Source organism: Perca flavescens, chromosome 6 (genome assembly GCF_004354835.1).
Source record: "Perca flavescens isolate YP-PL-M2 chromosome 6, PFLA_1.0, whole genome shotgun sequence".
In the NCBI taxonomy this organism is placed as follows: Eukaryota; Metazoa; Chordata; class Actinopteri; order Perciformes; family Percidae; genus Perca; species Perca flavescens.
In genome coordinates, this window is record NC_041336.1 from 11308649 (window position 1) to 11331465 (window position 22817).

Genomic DNA, 22817 nt, shown 5'->3' on the forward strand with positions numbered 1-22817 from the left:
TAAATGCATATGTTAGCATGCTAAGCTACAGGCTATAATGCAATGACACCATTATGGACCATCTGTGGTGACAGCTCCCAAAGAGCCACAAGAGATTAATGCGCCCCAGGCAATTAGTAATTATCAGATCAACAAAAATGTAAATGGAGGTTGTCATAAGGCCACAGTTAGAGATTAGTCTACATGTAGCTACATGAGCTGTTCTATACAATACCTGACATATAACATTAAGCTGATGAAGGTTCAGTGACGTTACTAATTCAGTGTGAAGAGGTGTTTAATGTGCATCAAGATAGTTTAAGTCATTGTATGAAAACTAATTGTATCAAATGTCCTTTTATGGAGTAGTGCAAATTGTGGATTTCTGTCACATTTAAGGTGCAGTCTAATTGGAGGTATGTGCTGCACTGGTGCTGCACAGTGGCCAACCGATCACACTGTGGGCACTTTCTCATTTTCAATATTAGTATCTGTATTAGGAGCATTGTTGGAAAAGTTGGTTTGTTCTCAGCAAATGAATGAATCAATAAGTAAACAGATTGACTAATAAAGCCCAAAATGTTAGTGCCCTGTGCCAGCTTGGGCTCACTTTGTTTGACATTTTGGAAAAAAAACACCCATTTGCTTTATTGCCAAGAATTAGATGAGGAGATTGATACCAGTCTCATATATGTATGCAAAATATAAAGCTACCTTAAGTAAATGGTTAGCTTAATTTAGCACAGACTGGAAACAGAGAACTGCTAGCCTGGCTCTTTTTCAGAGGCATCAATATCTGCATGCTTTATGTTGAACCTTTGCTGCATCTTCTTAAAATATAGCTGTGTGCTCCAGATCTCATCTTTCCAGATCCTGTAATAAAATCTGCATATCAGCACCTCAGGAAGTAATTAACACTTTATATCTTCTTTGTTTAATTGTACAACAACTTAGAAGGGTGAGGTGGAGTGGTGAGTCTCAGGCTGCTATATCTGTCTGTCTTTATTTAGATAATTTGATTCAGTGTGCATTGAGGCTATTCATATACTTCTAAATTCCAAGAGGGTTAGGCTTCCATTGAGCATGTTTTGGAAACATTTAGGACCATTCATTCCTTTCCAAAATAATGAATGAATTGTGTCTTTCACCAAATTAAAAGACATGGCCTCGTTGTCATCAATAGATTTAAATTCTGTCCGTTCAGAATATTTCCATGTTCTGAGAGAAGATTAAACTGCAGCTACTGCAGCTGCCAAACACTCGTCTGTGTGTTTGTGACAACATTACTACGTCACCCTTGATTCATTATTCATCAGAGGGGTAAAAGCCTGCATTTTTCACAAGATATTGATGAATGGAGACATTTGACAACAATCCCAGCTGGATTCCTGATATAGTGACACACTCAGATGGAAGATATTGGGCTCCACATTCAATATGCGATTAGTCAAAAACATAATGCCTCAATAGGTTTTTTCACTCTCACTTCACTGTCGCTGTCATAACACATCAAGCGATGCAGATGCATTGATTTTGCTCTTTCTTTCACTTCTCTGTACCTTTAAAGGTTCCAAAAAACATTTTAAGTTGAGGAGGCAATTATCGCATAATGGAGACATTAATTTAGCTGGATAATTACAGTGCAGCATAAGCATTTTATGCAAATATAAGGCTTAATTAACCTATCATGATTGTGACAGGGGGAAATGACTTTTCTTGGCTAGACAAAAACTTATTTCTTCCTCTTGTATTTTATGTTTGGTTGCAAACTACTAAGAATTAATTATATTACAAAATGACTACCTTAGTACTTAGGATTACTCTACTTTAGTGATAAAAATGTAGATGTCACATTACGTTTGTGATAGTGCTTCAGTTCAGGTATACAATGGATAGCATTGCATTGAGATTACAGTCGAACTGATAATGGATTTCTGAGGGTGATTCCATATTTAACATTCATCTGATAATGATGAATTGACTGATATTTAAGTTTTTTTTTAAGCATAAACACATAACTTTTTTTTGGCAAAGAGTTGTGGCCGATACTTCCGTACCAACTCGCTACCAAAATTCTAAAAATGTGTCGGTACTCATTTTTCCAGGTGCCGGGCAATGCAATCTTTCCGGACCTGACGGGGGCAGTATATAGGCCTAACGTTAAAATTGTTCTAGACTGCTGCTAAATGCTGAAGAAGAACACCGACCAGCACGGAAAAACAGTGAATGGCCCCTCATCTCCCTGTACGGCTTGACCGCATTCAGCTTCTGGCTTTACCGTACATCTACGGCGGCGGCTTTCACGACTTCACCTAGAACTCCCAAACCGCAAATGAATCTATTTCTTTCTGCCGTTGTCTATCACAACCTAACGTGTGCTCTGATAGCGCTTGTTTTAACGAACCTCTATAACATCAGTTAACGTTAACCAGCCCAGTTTTTTGTGAAAAACAACAGCGGCAGAGAGAAACAGACGTAACTAAACATGCTTGCTGTCTGGGTGTTCCGGGTGAACTCATGAAAGACGGTACCGTACGCTGGCTGTGTGGTGATGCCATGCTTCAAAGCAACGGGCTGTGGGGTCCAGGAGACTGACGGTTTCGTCATGGGCTTAAATCTGATCCCACAGTTGGGAGGGACAATAAACATAACATTTCTGAAGAGCAACTTTTGAAGGGGACACAAATAATACAGCCACAACAATACCTGTGTACACAGAGGAAAGCCTTAAAGGAACACGCCGACTTATTGGGAATTTAGCTTATTCAGCGTAACCCCCAGAGTTAGCCAAGTTGATACATACCCTTCTCATCTCCGTGCATGATGTAACGCTGCCTGACTGTTCCAGCATTAGCTTAGCCCAGCACAGATCCTGCAGGTAACTGGTTCCAACTAGCCTACTGCTCCCAATTGTGACAAAAGTGACAAAATAACGCCAACATGTTCCTATTTACATGTTGTTATTTGTATAGTCACAGCGTGTACAAAAAACAACATAACATGAGACACAGCCATTTTCTAACAGTAAACAAACCGGGAACTATATTCTCAGACATGTTTGCTGCGAGCATATCACTCCGCCCAAGTACTATATTCTTCCGCCTGAGAATATAGTTCCCGGTTTGTTTACAGTTAGAAGACGGCTATGTCTCATGTTACGTTGTTTTTTGTACACGCTGTGACTCTATAAATCACAACATGTAAATAGGAACATGTTGGGGTTATTTTGTCACTTATTCGGAGCAGTAAGATTACTGGAACCATTCACCTGATGCTCTGTGCTGGCCTGATGCCGCTGGAGCCGTCAGACAGCATTACAGCACGCACGGAGATGAGAAGGGTATGTATCGACTTGTCTTACTCTGGGGGTTACGGTGAATAAGCTAAATTCCCAATAAGTCGGCGTGTTCCTTTAATACTATCATTAGTATAGCATGGAGACTGTACCATTATCCTTCTTTTCAGTTTTTCTTGATTCAATGAAAAAGCTGACTAAATAGACCAAAAATATTCTTCTTTAAAACCATTTATTTATTTTGAAGTTGTTTACGATCAAGCCACAAAATACCTTCAAACACAATGACTTATTTTGAAAAAGTGTCCCCATATAAAAGAAATACAATGCTTTTGTACACTTGTTAAATTAGCTGATCATAATGTAAATTAGTGAGCCACTGGTAAAGCTCATCTGCTAACCCTGACAGCCACACAAAATATGAACTAAGCTCAACACACTTACCTGAAACTCTCCACCTGACTGTCCCTGGTCTCCCTGTTCCTCAGTTCTATCTTTGCCTGTTCTTCTTCTTATAAAGATGTTACCAAATTGTTGTGATATGAGGACTGATTGTACTTACTTGGCGTTTTGGTGTACTGAAAAAGGATCTTATGTCTGTTTTTCTTTTCTCTGTCATTTTATCTGGGCAACAACAACACAAATCTTTAACATCAGATGTCTAAATATGAGTCCGGTTCATAGGTTCACCACACGGTCATATTATAAATGATCTTGCGTCCGCCACATAAATATTAGGTTTGTTAACGTTCGTTGCAGTGGGTGCATTTCTATCCAACAAGCTGTTAAACAAGCTAGGTAACGTTACATTATATTACATTAACATAGCAAACTTTTATTGTCATGACTAATTTATTAATTACTCTGCATCATTTCTATTTAAGAAAAGAAAAACTTATTCACTGTTTAATGTGAATAAAATAGCCTTGAACCACCTACTTACTACATTCCTGTCACTACCCGATGTGAGTCGAGTACCGAATACTAGATGTTTGGTATCGTGACATCCCTCCTGCAGAATATTTTACAGTACAACAATAGATATTGTCATAAAATGAGGACAGTCCTTCTGTCTCTTTTCCCTTTATTGGTTATATGGCCAACTGTATTGTAACATGAGGATCAGGACAGCTGGATGTGAGTTGAGGACACTTTCCAACTATTTCCATAGGATTATGAGATCCTATCTTACAGTCCTTCATTTTTCAATACAAGTTGTTGGCATTAGATCCTCAGTGGGCAAACAAAAAGAAAGCATTCACATTCTCCTCCCTTTCTCCCTCATTAACCTCTCCAGAAAGTGATGTGATAATCCCCACTAATGAATTTGGCCTTTAATGTTTTGTGTTCAAGTTGTAAATTGACTTCATCTAAGTCTGCTCTGTTATAAGAGGAACCTTATTATCTGAATGACTTAGCCACAGGGAGAAAAAAAAATTGCAGCACTACCAAGCTGATTGGTTGTTAACAGTGGTTTAAGCATACTGGACTTCTCCTCAGTTTGTCCTTGTAGATCTCACTTATTCCTTCAGCCACCTCAGCTTAGCAGACAATTGTGATAAAGCAGGCTCAACTGAGCATTTGTTCCAGTGCCTTTTACAATGTGTGACCTTCATACAATCTGTTGGTGTATTTCTGCAGGGGTTCTGCATTCTGAGCATACTGCACCTTTTTTCATTGTTTGCTTTTAGAATTTGTTCAAGATTTTATATATAAATTATACATTATCAGCATGGATGCTAGATTTTGAACCTCCTCCTAACTAGGGATGTCACGAGAACCGATACTTGCGATACCTTTCGGTTCTAAAATGACAAAACGCCGACGATGCCCATTTATTTGAAGCACCGTAAGCACCGTGAGCGCTGATGCCAGTGTTAGCAGCATCGGTGCTGCGCCTCTTCTTGAACTGATGGGAGCAGTATACGCTTCAGAGTGTTCCAGGGACCTATCTTTCAAAAAAATATGAACAAGAGTCACCAGAGATAGATTCTACCTGACCTAAAAAACTGCATGTTTCTAACCGTTGTGTGAACAAAGAGGTTACAAACCCCGGGTAAATATTGGAGATGTATTGGAAAGATGGAGATAGCTTAGAGCCCAAAAGGACGCCGAGTTGGCTATTTTTTCCCTCCTGAACAGGTAAGCATTAGCTTCAGGCTAATTTATCACGGCTACAAGGGACGGGCATTTTATGTCATTTCAACATTTGTGTACTCACATTGAATTGTATAGCTAGAGTGCCCGAGTTGGTAATTCGCAATACAATTGAGACACAGCCAGTAAAGTGATCCCAACTGGTCCTGGCTAACGCTGCCATGCTAACCCTGCTAACGTTACCGGAGGACCAGGCAAGCGGCCACGGCTGTTTACAACGTGTGGCCTGTTCAGCGGCCGTAGCCGACAACGGTGAGTTATTTGAAACCAAGACAGGGGGACTGTAAATTGGAAAGAGGGGACTGTGAGTTTGCAGTGTGTTTAGCGATTGTTGCCTTAATTCTAAGCCAATAAAGTGTGTCTGGCGTGTGAAGAGGACGGCGAGATTGTTGTGTTTTTAGCGGTTCCTACCGTAATTCTAAGCCCTCTCATCTGGTGGAATGGATGGAGGCACAATACCTCAACTTGCAGAATTTGTAAGGAGGTATCTCTGCATTGTGGCTTCAAGCTGTGCTTCCGAAACAGTCTTCAGTGTCTCAGGAATCATTGTCAGTCCAAGAAGTTCCCGACTTACCTAAGACCATGTTGACATGTTAGTTGTCCTCTGTGAAAAACCTTGAACTAGCCAAGAAAAGGTGTGAAATGCTGTGAAAAATTATGCAATTTTGCCAAAACCATGTTTATCTTGTTAGCTGAATGGCTGCACTGCTAAATCCACTGTTTTGTTTTGCACAGTACCTTTTGAAAAGATGCCTGGAAGTCTGGAATGTGTCTGGGGGCAATAGTTGTTGCACTATGACCATTAATTGCACTTTATTATGTTGTTCTATGCTCTATTGCACATGTTTTGTATGTCTTGTTATGACATTTTGATATTTTTCAAATATTTTAATAAAGAAGTTCATGTTTCAAGTTCAAGTACATGGAATTTTAGAAGATCCTTTTTTTTTTTTTTTTTTTTTTTTTGACCGTGGTATCGAAATTGGCATCAACAATTGTGTTATTTTACTGGTATTGGCACCAACTACTGAATTTTTGGTATCGTGACACCCCTGCTCCTAACCCATACTGTCATTCTCCCCATCCAGCAGTTTTTATTCTATTTCACCACACAGCCTTTACCCTGTTCCCTGACACCATCCCAATCCACTCATTAATTGCGTTAGCTGTACATTTTAAATATGATTTGTATTTTGTGAAATGTAGCGTAATGTGAAATAATGTCTGTGTGTGTATTGTGTTTTAATGTAATGTTGTAAATTGTATTGTCACAAGACAGATTGTAGGACCCCATGAAGAATAGCTTTTAGCTTATGCTGAAGCTAATGGGGATCCAAATAAAACAAAACAAACTCACCCACTGCTACGTGTTCCCTCCAAAAAAGAGGAGGATAAAACAATGACACTATAAATTAAAAGAACGAAAAGACATATCACATAAGGGAAAAAAGGTGTTAGACTTTCCACTGTTAGTTTTGAGATGAGTATCATGAGTCATTCCAATCTGTCATCCCAGAAAGACTTAAACATAAGAATATAGATGATTTCTCTGCATTAGTTTGGTTTCTGTCTTTTAAGGCAAACTTAGGGAGAATGAGGTACAAAAAAAAGCAACCACATTGTATCAGATAGCATTATTGGCTTATTCACTCTTTGAATTTTCTGTTTCCCAGAATACATGTAGACTTGGGTTTGACCTATGGCTTGGCGACACATTGAATTAAGTTAAATCTCTGTTTTTGCATGATGTGTAAAATGTCTACATTGTGAAAACCGAGTTATAAGCACAAAAAGGTTACTTTTAGTCAAAAACATAAAGAAAAACTCAAGCCCGCTGTATTGAGTCACAAACTAAATCCTCATTTTATATATATATATATATATATATGAACCAATTACAATTTTCTAGGCCGATTCCGATTTTTCATTGAGTTTGACCTGCCGATAAAGTTTTTGGCCGATTCCGATTTTATATTTTCTAACCACTTTACAGCACACACAAATATTTATTTTCTATCTTTTCTTTAATAGAAAATTTTACATTTTGCATAGAACATAGAACATTTTTTGAATAGATAATCAATCGCTATAAAATAGAACTATATAAATTACTCCTGGTGTGGAAAATTCTCACACATCTAAAGTGCAACATTATGGAAGAACCATTTCCTTCTTTTCACATCCAATATCCAACAAAATAAATTTGATATATTTAGCAAACTAAACTTCTGTGTGTATGAAAACAGGGAAAACAGGTAATGGCAATAAAAAAATATATAAATAACATATAAAAATAAAATAAATATAGTCTTAATGCATTATAAAGATATTTCTCAAAACACACGCACAGGCCTGTTTGAACGTCAACAGTAACGTTACCTGAAAAAGGTTTGCTTTATGGGTCATTGTGCATAAATATGAACACTACCGTTGCTGTCAACTGGCTTATTCAATTCATTTTTATTTGAAGTGCAATATCACCATAAGACATGGTCTCAAAAGACTGTACAACATGGAATTCAGTAAAAAGTTAGGATTAAAATACAAAAAATCATTTCGGGTATATATGTACATAAAAGTGAAAATATAAAGTGGTACAAGGGTAAAGAGGAGTAAAGAGGAAGTCATAATAATGGTCCATAATGTTTGAAAAAAAGAAATGTTTTGAGTTTTGATTTAAAAGTGGTGATAGAGCTGGCTTCTCTGACATATAACAGAAGGTTATTCCAGAGGTATGGTGCTCGATAAGAAAAGGCACGGTGGCCTGCCGATATCTTTTTGACCCTAGGAATTTCTAAAAGATTGGTAGCCTACCCACGGAGCGGAGTGGTCGTGCGGGGGTATATGGGTTAATCAGTTCAGCTAGGTATAAGGGTGCAAGGCCATTCAGCGATTTGTAGGTTAAACGAAGGATTTTAAAGTCTTGCCTGTATGGGTAGCCAGTGGAGTGAGGTTAAGACAGGAGTTATGCACTTATCTGCTAACGTTGGCTACCGACGGTTACCTCGGAACAATGCGGCACATAGACGGTGCCCTAGAGTGCCGTTACTTGAAACAGATGATTTAACGTCACCGCTCATTTTACACACAGTTTAGCAACAAAACTAAACGCTGAGGGAAGATTACTACATTTTTAATGTTGGTTTTGAGCGGTATGCATCCCCACTAACCTGGAAAGTGTTTTAAACAGTAACGTTAATACAGCGTGTCTCTTTTTTTTAATACAGCGTGTCTCTTTTCATGTTCCAGTTTTTCAGCCTCAGAGGGGAGCGAGAGCAGCTGACTGTTTGCCAGAGTTCAGTAGGGCAGACAGCTCTGCAGAGCCGTGTATAATTACGACTTTATGACATTTCATAAACTGCTGATTGAGCGGCAGTGCACCACTGATACATGCATAGCGCGGAAACCCTGCGTGTGATGTTAGGCGATGTAAATTATGTGTTGCGCGATGTAAACCCACTGTCATGGGTTTTACTGCCTCGTTATCTGTGTAAATGTTAAAGCTACGTTTATTAACCGTGCGTGTGCACGTGTGGTGCTGATGTTGCGCGATGTAAATCATGTGGCGCCCGAGTTAATTTGACCGGCATAAAATCGGCATACGTCAGACTGACCGGCCGGTCGCCGGTCATGGCCGATGATGTTAAAATCGACAAATTCCGGTCACCGGCCGGTCAATCTGTGCATGATAGATAGATGGATGGATGGATGGATGGATGGATGGATGGATGCACACCAGTGGCAATTTATGCGACTTTTTGTGGTGGCTACCTGGCTCTGTTGTATTGAATCTAACTGTAACATTTATGAAAGGGAGAAACAGAAAAAAGACATGCACACTAACATGAGCTTTCGGTTTTAGTTTGTTGACGAGGTATCATCTCTGGCAGGGATGCAACGATTACCGGTGTAACGGTAAACCACGGTAAAAATGTTGATAACAATTACTGTTTTCATTTAAAATATCATTATCACGGTGGATTACCACGGTGTGGAAACCGCCTGTTCTCAGCTTCAGTCGAGTCTCCTGAAGTTGCCGCGCGGGCGCACTGCGTAGCCTACAGTGCGTTTCTTGAAGTTGGAATCATGACTGAAGGAGGAGATGACAGCGATCAGGACATTTATCAGCCATGTAAAAAAGGCTATAGTAACACTTGCTCTCTCTCCTGAGATGATTGACCAATCAGTGACGAGAGTCATTGCTTTGATCTCCTGCCAATCCCTCGCGCTCAGACAGGAGACATCCACTGTAAACAGACTTTTTTCTTTATCATTCCTTTCCCGTTTTCGGACTTGTTGAAGTGATGGGTGTAGCCCAGAATGGAAGTTAAAACTATTCTGTAGCTTGCTAAACTATCATGGGTTTTACTGCCTCGTTATCTGTGTAAATGTTAAAGCTACGTGTATTCATATTTCAATAAGTGTTCTGCTACGATGTGGAAGTTTAGCCCTTGTTACAACATTACATTTATTTGGAGTGAGAGAGATATATTATTGCCTTGATAATATTGCTGTTGCTGTGTTTCTTATTGCATAGCTGATAGATGTGCAGATTGTTTAATATTACTTGTGCAGCCACGTGTTAATATTCAGGGTGTGTTAGGGAGATTTGCTAGCAACCAACATGCAATGCCAGTAAACAGACTAGCGCTGTGGAGCCACGTACTTAGCTATTAAGGGTGTATTACACTGTTTGCTCCATTATGGCTATGTGTGCTGTAATAGATGTGGCTTATTCTCAGTTTTTGTTACTGAGCAATATGTTACATTTATGTTAATTATTACAGAGAAATTAATGTTATTCTTACTATTGTTTCTTGTTATATGCTGGTGGCTATAACATTTAGTTTTGGTAAATAATGTTCATAGTAAGTCAGATGCTTATTAATGTGCATTATTATTTGCTTATATTTCAGAACCACATCCAACTTCACATGTAACGTCAGATTCAACTTCATAGTTAACTTCATGTTGGAGTTGTAAATAAATCTTCCTGGATCTCAAAGTCAGACATCTTTGGTTCAAGTTCTCACCGGACACCCTACAGCCGACCAGTGTTTCAGTAGCCAGATTTCAATAGTTTTTACAAGCCTATTTCCTATAATTTCGTAAAATAATAAATACTGTTACACTTTTTGAAACAATTTCTCCTTGTGTAGGCCTATCAGTGCTTTCTGAACATTGAACACACATGCAATAATACAGAAAACAGTGATAATTTTGGTCACTATAACCGTGAGGTTAAATTTTCATACTGTTACATCCCTAATCTCTGGTAACGAGACGTTCAGTCTGTCCCTACCTGCTGGGTAGCTAACGCTAGCTAGCATCGGTCTACAGATATCATGCTGATGTCAGAAAGCACAAACAGCAGGACCAGATAAATTCCTTTGCAAACTGTTCTGCTCTAATCTGTCCAGAAACTGATTATTAAACTAGTTCCCTGTGCTCTACATAGCAGATGCAGTTATAGCTGTGTGGGATAACCTTTATTTATTTATTTTTTAAATATGCATAACAATGACAGCCTTTCAAGTGGATCCAGTGTTTTATTATTCTTGCTTAACTGTCTTGCATCCCACATCTGATCATTGTTTTGCCAAAATAGACCTAAAATATTCCACTTCTGTCTGAGCTTTGCAGCTTCAAGGGAAATAACACAACGCGAAGGCCGTATTTTGCAGATTTGCAGACCAAACTATTAAGGCATGAATGTATAGCCAGCACCTAAATGGATTTTGCTGGTTTGAGAATTTTGCACAGCTGGATGTATGGATGTGTTATCTGTTTTTCCCTCTGCGATGCACTTGTCTTCACTCGAATCCATTGAAAAAGGAAAATACAAACCTTACAAACTTGCTAGCCTACAGAGGGTGCATGTTTGATACTTTTAGTTTTAGGGGTTGCTGCAGTATCACCTTAAAGTGATGCATGTGTTTGTGAGTGCATATGTGTTGTTGCTTCTTCCTGTTTGTGTGTTGTTTCAAAAACAGAGATTTAAAAGAAAATGACAAACGTGGTACCTACAGAATGAAATATCAAAGCAGGCACGACACTCAAAATGCCATTGTCGGATCCTATCCTGTCTGTCAGTGCACCAACTCTATGCTGCTAACCTGACAGAAGTCACAGTGCTGTATTCTGACCTAGAATTCACTACTAAATTTCTGTTGATGAGTGAGCCTTACATACATGTAGACTCAACGCTGATTTCGAGTGCTTCGCTACAGTTGACCTTTTGCGTCTGTGATCATAATGTGCAGTAAAATTACCACAACCAGCAATCTGCAAAATCCTTTTCTTGTTAAATCAGCTCAAGAAAGAGCAACCAACCTGAGCTGAGCCCTCTGTCACAGATTTTAATGGTCTTAGTGAGGGCTGGAATACTGTCAGGCTGCAACTAGTTGTTCAGTTTTTATTCTGATTTCGCAACAATCTGAAAAACCTGATTGATTTATTAAGTAGGTCCAGGAAAAGTCACACAGGGACATTTCGAAAGATATTTTTCTGCCTTTTTAGTATTAAACTGTTATCATGAAGAAAAGCTGGATTAAAAAACAAATTTACTGTCTATCGCTATGTGATACAGACCAGGATAATTAGCTGATTCAGTGTCTTGCTCTGCGATAAGAGTTCATTTAGAATGTTATGACAATAGAGGCATTTTGCGCCAGTGTGAGCTGAAGTAGTAGTGTTACTGTGCAGGGTGACAGTTTATAAAGCTTGTGATTCAATCCCTGGGAAAAGTGAAAATCTGGCCCTAAGAAGCCCGGGCTTGTGTTTAGAGAGATTTGCTGCGTCATCTCCTTGTCTTGCCTTTGGAACTGTAAATGAATGCAAATGGTTTGCTACTCTGTTGTGTTCGGCTTTTGATGAACGTGGACCCAGAGGCCTGCTGAAAACGTATGCAGTACTTTTCGAAGCTGCATGTCCACTGGCTTTGATCAATAGACTGTCTAAGTAGTGCTGCACTTTGCTAAACAGTTTTATATGTACTGATTACTTTACTGAGTTGCATGTTTTAGCTAAATGCAAACAATGACTCATTATCATACTGGAAATCATAGAGAGTTGCTTCTTGGAATCAAAGGCTTGGTGTCACTTGACTTAAATGAATAAAATGATGAGTTATCGGATAACTGTCAGAAAGAATGACAATGTCTTTTTATTGTACAGTTTTTGGTCTTTGTCTTTGTTCCTCTTCACCAAGGACTCTCCACAGGTTTGAGAAAGTTAAAGCAAAAGTACCAAACTGTTTATATGTAATATTAATGTACCCAAAGAATTATCTAGCATCTTTATTTCTTACATCTTCGACTTTTACTGTGTGTGTGTATGTTTGCGCGCGCGCGTGTGTGTGTGCGCGGGTGTGTGTGTCAAAATTTTTTGATTTGGAATCTGCCTGAAGGTTTCATTTTGGTTGTAGGACCAGCCAAATATAAAATGGTTGTATGCTTTTAATTATGTTTTGAATTAACTACTGATTAATGGAGCCACCTGAGACATCTTGCCTTAAAATTGCACCATAAATGTGCCGTCCACCTTTTTGGAGTGTCTGTCTAACTATCTAAATAAACTAGGAGGGACTTGTTGTAGGAGAGTTGTAGTGGAAGTGGAAATTTAGCCATGGGGTATGGAATTATTTTTGTGAAATACTTTAGATGTATCCCTTAGCTGCGGTAAACATTACTGAACAACTTTATTCACCTAAGCATCAAAGGCTAAAACTTAGAATCGAGTAGTCTTAAACAACATTGCGAGGGCAGAGCTTTACATTCGAACATCCAAGGACTTTCTCAGTTGAGTTATCGGTCCTCCTCCGGTGTTTGGGTGGGTGGTTACAGTCAGATGGAGCGACATTGAGTTTTTCTGACATTAGAAAACAGCTAAAGATAAAGACATTTCTGATATTTCAGACGGAACCTTCTGACCACCTGAGTGACAGTGATCAGTTGTCCTTCACTTCTTTCTTGATTGTGTGTGCTCACAGTTGGCATGTTGAGATAATATCGCAGGGAACTTAACGAACACCATGCACTGAGACTTTTATGCAAAACGATATGTAAATGGAATGATTATGTAATATGGAATGTCTTTCTGAGTGATATACTTCGTGGGCTGGTGTGACATAACGGACAGCTATATTATCATGCATAAAGTGAAAAATAGTGAGAGAAAGCAAGTAGCCCGGCCTCTGTTTGAGTGACAGTTGGCCACCAGCTCAGCGCATACGAAGGTCTTTAGCTCTCCAGCACTGCAGTTCTTAGTCAGCTTCAGGTGTGGTAGTCAGCTTACGCACACGCACGCACACACACACACACACTCTCACTCTCTCTCTCTCACTCTCTCTCTCTCTCTGAGCATCCCCCCGGCTCTTCAGTCCATGTGGACTGCTTCTATCTGCCATGCAACGATGAGAGGATTTAAAGCCTCTGTGAAAGGGTCACCAAATATCACCAAACGCTACTTCTTTTCAAGGTGTTTGAAACAGATGATTTCAGAGCAGGCCATCTGTGTTTGATGTTAGGCTGCATACATCATTAGTGTAAAGTATCCATATATCTATATAGTATCATATATAGTATCTGCATTCATTAGTTTTCTATAAATGTTCCAGGAATGTGTCTTGATGGCGTTGGCACTGAGAGATGCTGACGGTTTCATTGCAACACTTCAATGATCTTCACAGTGCATGAATATCACTGATCTGCAAGCTCAATGACCAATTAAATGCTGGTGATCTACACCAGTGATTCTCCACCATGAGTACTTGTAACCAAGGGGGTACTATTGCAGTTGCCAAATGGTACGAGGGAAGAAAAAAAATAAAATTATGATTTGGTAAAATAAAAGAAAATATGTCCACATAATTGTTTTAAGGAGGAAAACAAAAATAGGTTACTCATACAATAGCAAATAAATGACCAGCTACAATGTGCTGACTGCCGCCCATCAATTTGAGGCAGTCCTAACACCTTAACACCACCTGCTGTAATTGAGCATTCGTTAAAGGAAAATTCCAGTGCAAGTCAACCGTTCTCTGGGATATGTTTTCATGCTAATAAAATGTGTCTCTAGCTTGAAACAAGCTAGTGCAAACCGCTGATTAACTTATAAAGCTAGTAGTCGGGGCATGGGTAAAGTAAAATGAAATCGTTATTTCTATACCACTAACAAGGCTCAAAATAGCACCCAGGGCTCTAGAGTGCGACCAATTTGGTCGCAAATGCGACTAACTCCTCATTTTCACCAGATGCGTAACGGCTGCAGCAGGCAGGCGCCAGGATTCCAGTTTTGGATGGGCCAGACCAATTGTGGATGGGCCTTAAATTAAAAACGTTATCAAATCACTGTTTAACTTAATAAAAATGACTGACCAATATACTGTTATATATTATATGTGCTTACATAATAAAGATTGTAATAGCTTGATGCTATTTATATGTTGTTGCATTGTAAAACGTTTCGGTGCAAAGAACGGACATATCCGCGATCGCTCTCCTTGGTTCTGACCAAAAGTAGAGCGCTTTGGACTCTCCATTACGCACCATACCTGGCTGTGCTGTAGCGCATCTCTCCTAACCTAAGGCCTATAGACTGTAAAAGTGGTCAGGAATCTAATATTTCCCCAAAACATAGTTTAGTTCTGCTCGTATAACATGAGGCCGAATATTTCACAATTCTTTCAATTGTTTTAAGTTTTCAACAATATACAAATCAACAACACTGCCCGACAGTTTCAATCAATACTCGGCCACAGAACTGGTTCATTGACAACGTCATCTGTCATGTAAAACAAGGCTCATATTTTTATTTAGTTATATTTAGTTATTTCCTTACTTTAGTGTGATGATTCATGTTAAAAACATGTTTAACAAAAATAAATAAATCGCATTAACAAGCCCTAAAGCATTATTGGCCATAACAAGAGAAAACCATGAGGGAACAACAACTTGACAACAGTAACAAGCTGTTATAGAAATACAATTATGCCTGCAGCTCTATAGCGAGTTATGAATTGATTATTTTAATCCATATCTCATATAACGACATAATACAATACAGGCAGAGTAGCCTTCACATACCTTACTGTTATCCTCTGGCGGTCCTACACAATTAAACTCCCTAAAGCAGAAGAAGTGACCGGATACTTTAGCACTGGTTGAGTTGCGGGCTCATCCAAGGAAGACCGATCCACAGGGCTATATCCATAAGGGCTATATCATCCACTCGTGAGGCAGAGGCAAAGGCACTAGGTGGTCGCGCTGGCCGCGCTAACCGCGCTAGCATCGCTAACATCCTGCGGTGGCCGAGACAAAGATGTGCTCGGCGTTGTGGATCTCAGCTCTCCTTCATCTCCTGGTTGCAGCGATGACTCTGAGACCGTTCGTGCACGTTTAAGGTACCTAAACAACGACTGTTGCAACCTTGTCCTTTACTGGAAATGATTTTCACACTCTGAGATCACTGGGAGCTAGCCTAGCATACCGACAAGCTACATCCATCCCGAACCTCACTGTCTGCTGAACTTGCGCAGAAACATAAAAATAGACATCTTTTTTAAATTGTTTTTGAAAACTAAACATTAAGACAATTTTAGCACAAATTATGAGATTATTTGCTGATTTTTAATAATTCTTCATTATAATATATTAATTAATTAATGTTTTTTGAAGAAGAGTTTTGGGTGGGCCTGTTGAAAAGTGGGTGGGCCTAGGCCCGTCAGGCCCACCCATAACTCCGTGCCTGGGCTGCGGACCGGCTCCGCTGCATGTCTGCTGCGTGCTCCGCTGTCCGTCAATACCCACCAGGTCCGGATTTGTTGCGGCACAGCTGCGGCCATGACTGACAGCTGTAGTCACGAGGACCCACAAGTTCTCGAGAATTCACATAGAATAGAACCACAAAACCACCAACAGTTAGTTTCCATCCAGAGGAGTAGAGGGGAAACAACTCTGTGCTGTGTTTTCAAGGTGTAGTTCAGGGAAATATGATCCGCCGTGAGCACGGTGTATTTTATTTTGAAAATTAACCGGATATTTATTTTGTTTCTGTGCTCGACTTCCTGTTCCGCACTATCTGCCGTGTGCTGAATTGCTGCGGAGCTCCCCGGCGTCCGGCAAAAATAGAAGCCCTGCGTATCTGCTGCGGAGGCCTGCGGACCGCCGGAGCTGGGACGCAGTCGGAACGCAGCCGTCCCAGCAACATGTCACTCTTTTATTAAAACAGATTGTGATTAAAATAAAATGCAAAGACAGGGTTTCCTTTACCAGTTTGAAAATATAAAGCTGCAACACCTGTAAATGAAAGTTATCTTTTAGGCTATTTATTTCAGATAACTTTCATTTACATGTGTTGCAGCTGTATATTTTCAAACTGGTAAAGGAAACCCTGTCTTTGCATTTTATTTTAATCACAATCTGTTTTAATATAAGAGTGACATGTTTGACTTAACTGAACATTCAGCCCACTTTGTAAAAAAAATACAGAGCTATATATCGTGTATCGCCATTCAGTGCTAATGGCGACGCAAGGAAAAATTTGGGTGCACCTAAATTTTGTGCTGGTGCTCCTAAACAAAAAAGTTAGGTGCACCAGTGCAACCAAGGCAAAAAGTTAGTCTGGAGCCCTGGCACCACACTTCCACGGTAGCATAATGAGGGCCCCTACATGTAAACCGAAGCATTGAGAACTTTGTAAGTGTACAGATAGTTTATTAAAAAGATATAGCGTTCATGTATAGCAGGCGCCATCTTGGGAAAATAGTCATGACCAGTCGAACGACAAACACCGTGCTTGAGCTCTTTTACTGGTTGCACGGCGTTCGTTGTGGCGCCTGCTTGTATACGTGAACGCTATTGTCTTTATAATCTATCTTTTAATTAAACTGTCTGTACACTTACAAAGTTCTCACATGTAGGGATCCTCATTATGCTACCATTGAAGTGTGGTGCTATTTTGAGCCTTGTTAGTGGTATAGAAATAGCGATTTGTTTTTACTTTTACCCATGCCCCGACTACTAGCGTTATAAGCTAATCAGTGGTTTGCATTAGCTTGTTTCAAGCTAGAGACACATTCGATTAGCATGAAAACATTTCCCAGAGAATGGTCGACTTAGTACACATGTGTTATTAACCCCTAGGTTCATTTTGCATTTTAAATGTCGTCATCAGAGGGTATTCGCACAGACTCTGTGTGGACTTCCGCGTACCAGCAATTTTTTGTGTTCGCACGGACGTGTTCGCGCAGCCACTTCTATCCAAGTGGTAGCGTAGCGATCTACTACGCATGTGTGGAACTTGTCCTCCAAGCGAAGTATAATCAGAGCTACCCTGCGCCTGTGGGGTCTGCAGCTGTCTGAGTACGTGTCCATTCTGGAGTATAATCAAGCCTTTAGACAGCAACAAAGTTAGACAAAGTTATTATGCAATGACAAACTGTTTCAGAGATTTTGAGTATGTTCTCTTTCGGTTTTACCTTCAAAGTAGTTTGAAAAATCTGGCTAAACTGCTTGTTTACGACTTGTTTGATCGTCTGACTACTCGTGTTTCTTTCCCTGTCTTGCAATGTTGCCGTGTTCCCAGATCTCAGCAGTTACTTTGCTGAGTAACAAAACAACTGATAGAAATGATGGCCAAATTCTAAAAATTAAGATCCAAGTTGAAATTAACCAGATGTTGATGTCTACAGACCAAGCACGGTATTCTTACAATTTTTTTTTTTACATTTGGTCTGTTAATACTTCCCAGTTGGCATCAAAAATGTCTTCATGACACTTTCAGTCAGACATCAAATGCCTGCACTTAGGCCACATCAAACCACATCACATCATTTGACAATTTCCCCTGGGGTGGCATTATTTAATCTGCATACATTCTCTTATACAGCTGCTGGTTAATAAGTTTCTCCCCCAGGACTCAAACTAGTCAGCATCAAACACCAGACAAGATGGCATGTCATTTTCTCACTGCAGTTTTCTTCTTTTATAGTTTTAGCTGAGTGCATGTGCTCAGTGACAACCTGCTTCACACAGAGTTACACACATTCACACCTGGCAGATGCCAAGAACAACCAGTCTTTTACTATTGGGCACTTCACAGCTCTTCAGGTAGAGTTTTGGGGGGAAGTGTGATGTTCAGGCTCATCTCAACAGTAGCTGCAGGTGTGGGAGCGTGTCTCATTCACTGCCCTACATTTTACCCAAATGTTCTTGCTTTTTCACACATTCAGACCTACAGAGTGTGTGTTAGCGTATTATGAGTGAGAGATCAAAGTACATTGCATAAAAAGTATGTAAATAGGTCTGAAATGTGTAAATGCAATATTGTAGAGCCTCTCGACTGATGCTGGATATCAGTCCAGCCTGCATATTACCAACATTAGAAGCCATTAGATGGTAGTACAGTTTTTTTTTTTCAGTCATATAGTAATATATTGGCAACTGCTGTTAACATGTTTGCTACACTTTTAATCAAAATATCTCCCTAATGTTCCCTAATCAAAAGCTTCCTCCAACACAAACAAGACACTATATCAAATGAAAGCTCTCTGTGAGATTTTTTCAGTTCCAAAAGGACACAACTGAAATGATGACCCATAGGTTATACACTGAAAGGCGTAACAGTAAGCATCGTGGGTAGAGCATGTTAACAACATGTAAGTCAAAATGTCCGGGAGAAAAGAATGGCCAAACATAAAAAAAAAAAAAATATATATATATTTTACAGCAGAGGAGGTTTTAATGATTTTGATAGAAGATGAAGATATAATAGCAGCGTGCATAATGTAGCTCCAAATCCTGATGTGTATTGGATGCACGGTAGTGTCAAGCATCAAAGAAACAAAACACAGGCACACTTTTTCTTTGATGGAAGATGAACCAGATTCATTATAGATGATCTTGATAGAAAGGTACATTCTTTTATACTTTCCTCACTCAACATTAGCATGCTAACAGCCTGAGCATGCTAGGAACATGATCACATCATTTTCAGTAGTCTGTCTAGCCTAATATTAGATGAATGAAAATAGGATAATATTCCTATTAAATGATTAGGCCTCTAGATTCAAAATGTTATTTTAAAACTTAATAGCATAAACTAGCCAGAATGAGCTGTGGCTTTGGTTAAATTTAGCCTATGAATACTATAATGAGTACCCTGTAATGCATACATGCCATGTACCTTACACACATGTTATGCAACACAAAAAGCATAAATGATATGCAAAGAGGAAGGAAAAGAAGAAGAGATACTGAGAACTGGAAGAAAAGAAAAACAAAGCAAGAAGACACTAACATTAACACATTTAATGTCCAGTTGATGGAGAAGAACTGGGCCTAGAGTCAGATGGGTTGAAAATATTTGATATTAATAATTATATATAGATAATATGTGAAATTTTGTCCAGGTCCTGATACACTTGCCTGACCGGGCCAACAGCAACAAAAACATTATTGTTGGAACCTGCCTGCATGAACACAGTTCAAGCACTGGAGACTCATCAAGAAAAGATGGTTGTAAAATAGCTTTAATTTATGTATGTCTGTCCTCTGGCCTCGATACAAACCAGCAAACCTCCGTATACTGTATAAGCCCAAAGCTCTTTTCTAACCTTTTAGCTTCCTGCCAGCTCCCAGCGACTCATCAGCCACCCAGGTGTGAATCATGAATAGCTTGATAAAAGCTGCAGTCTTAGCGCTGTGGAGCTACAATAAAGAAGAGAGATGCACAAAGAAACCAAGGTGCAGCAACCTTGACAGAGCTGCTGGCCAGTTGGCAATACATCCGCCTTGACAAAAGAGTAAAAATAGACTTGAGGAAGCTGTAGACAAATGGCCTGGACAAGGTGATCAGCATGGCGACAGCAGTTACTGTACTGCTCGCTTTAGAGGGTTTGTGAATGGAGACGTCAGTTCCAGCTCTGCGACAGGAAGTTTAAATGGTGTTACTGTAGATAATTTGGACTGTTCTCACAGCCAAGGCATTCCAAAGTTTGGGGATAAGATGATAGTGGAATAATTGTCTGCCAATTTTAGATTGTGTCCTGTCCTCAGTTTCATCTGTTTTCCCCATTTGTTATTTTAACGGTACATTAAGGTACTATGCCATTTCTAAAGTAAATCTCCAAACCCCTCTTCACTTTGGAAGAATAATTACCTGAATCATCAAATATCTCCAATAAGTAATGATGATTTACGATATATATATATATATATATATATATATATATATATTACTGACAGTCTTTGTAAATACCACGGAATATAAAATTAGGCGCACTTTGCGCTTATCCTCCCACCTTTTTGGGTGGAACTCCCTCTTTCCCCACGACCCTCCCACGAACGCATATTGAAAGCGCAACTTGTCTCTTCTCGCTCATGTGGCAGACAATCTGCGATTTTACCCAAGTGCGCCCTGTTTGTAAATAGCCCACATCGGTTACGTCCGTCTTTGCGACCAATTAGCGCCTGGAAACAGGTAAATGATAAATCTAGCCCAGTGTGTGTTATCTCAGTGAGGCTTTTGCATAGTGTTTGGCTGCACTGAGCCTGTTTTGCAGCTGATGTGAAATGTTTAGCTCAGGTGACTGTTGGTAGTGCAGACTGTAGTTAGAGTTTTGCACATGTGACTCCAGTTGTGTCCACTGTCGTTTAGCAATCGGAAAAAACTGTAAAAGACATTGCGTCCAAGCCACATACATCTGAACAATTGAAATTCATCCAGATATAAAAGCACAGCCTAAAACTGATATTAGGCAAACAATAAATCAACATATTTGTTCAATATGCCTCAAACATGACATCAAATTATGAAATTCATTCAAACAATTCAAACACAATGGTTTCTAAGTCAAATAATATTCTTCAAACATGCCTCACCTTTATGGGACAGAAACACATCCTTTAACGTTTCCTTCTCTTAAAGAAAAAAAATTTAAGAGATTCTAATTTGGAGAGATTGACTGGGTGTATTTATCACATGGAATGAATAGTGTGTGTGTGTGTGTGTATATATACAGTATATGTCAGTGTATATATTTGTCATTGTTTGTAAGTGAATGTATGCATGTTTGAGAGAGTGATTGAGTGAAAAGTTATTAATATTGTGTGTGTGTGTGTGTGTGTGTGTGTGTGTGTGTGTGTGTGTGTGTGTGTGTGTGTGAGAGAGAGTGCAGTGTGTTGTGTATGTGTGCCTAGCTTTATTCACATAATTATGTCTGCATGTGTGTGTGGGTGTGTGTGTGAGAGAGAGAGAAAGAGAGAAAAGTTTGTGTTGTGTATGTGTGTGTGTATGTATGTATGTATGTGTGTGCCTTTTATTCGCTCTTACTGCCACCTTGAACAAAGAGGGGAGGGTGTGCTTATTCATGGCCCAAAACTGAAGAGAGTTCTGTCCATCACAAATGTCCAAATAGTGGTTCAGCTGAATATGGGGACTGGAACCCGAATCTCTCCCGATTTGAAGTGTCTAATGAAATTCGACGTGGTGGTGGTTGACGTCGAAAATGTTTGTAGTGCAGACCTTGCAAACGGCTGTTCGTTTCTTCTTTGCCTGGTCAGATGTGTAATCCTTATAGCCAAACTTTATTATTTTCAGTGCAGAGGGATCCATGACGTTAAGTTACTAGCCGTAGCCAGTCTCGTTTACTGCAGGTCTGCAGGATTTATACATACATAACACCAATTTGTGCTATATTCTACACAGTGTCTTGCAGAACTCGTCTCCACTGTGCTCTGCCTTTCTCCCATACCCCACGATGCAGTAGCAGAACACATTTTGAAGAATACAAATATGCATTTATTTCAGTGCAGAGGGATCCATGACGTTAAGTTACTAGCCGTAGCCAGTCTCGTTTACTGCAGGTCTGCCGCCGCGTGCCGCGTCATCATATCAACGGGTTCCAGCGCATGCAACAGCACTAAAATCGTAAAGGTAACTCCTCCTCAATATCTGAGTGGAAAGGTCAAGTCATTTCAAGTCATTTGACTCAAGTCTAAGTCAAGTCTCAAGTCATGAATATCAAGTCAAAGTCAAGTCAAGTCTTTTATGAATGTTTATCAAGCAAGTCTCAAGTCCTAAAATTTGCGTTTTATATACACACACACGCACGCACACACACACACACACACACACACACACACACACACACACACACACACACACACACACACACACACACACACACACACACACACACACACACACACACACCCTTTCTGCAGATGTGCTGTATTTTTAAGCTGGTCCAGCTGTCCCTGCTGCCTTAAAAATATGAGTTGATTCATTATTGCAAAGTTGTCTCATGAGTTTTAAACTTGAACTGGGGAAAACAAGTTCAATTACCCTGAGGTATTACATTTAACCAATTAGGCAGTTTGGACGG

General features: G+C 39.6%; 1 protein-coding gene across 8 annotated transcripts in view; it reads left to right on the forward strand.

The window, feature by feature from the left end:
- The window catches only part of LOC114556704 (translation initiation factor IF-2-like), a 126944-nt gene that overhangs the window by 65466 nt on the left and 38661 nt on the right, over positions 1–22817 (forward strand). The window contains exon 5 of one of the 8 annotated variants that reach the window (XM_028579742.1): positions 6167–6243. The exons of the other annotated variants lie outside the window; for them this stretch is intronic. Within the exon in view, the coding sequence (XP_028435543.1) occupies positions 6167–6216 (50 nt within the window). The 3' untranslated portion in view covers positions 6217–6243. Of the gene's footprint in view, positions 1–6166; positions 6244–22817 lie in introns of those variants that run through there. 8 annotated transcript variants of the gene reach the window in all.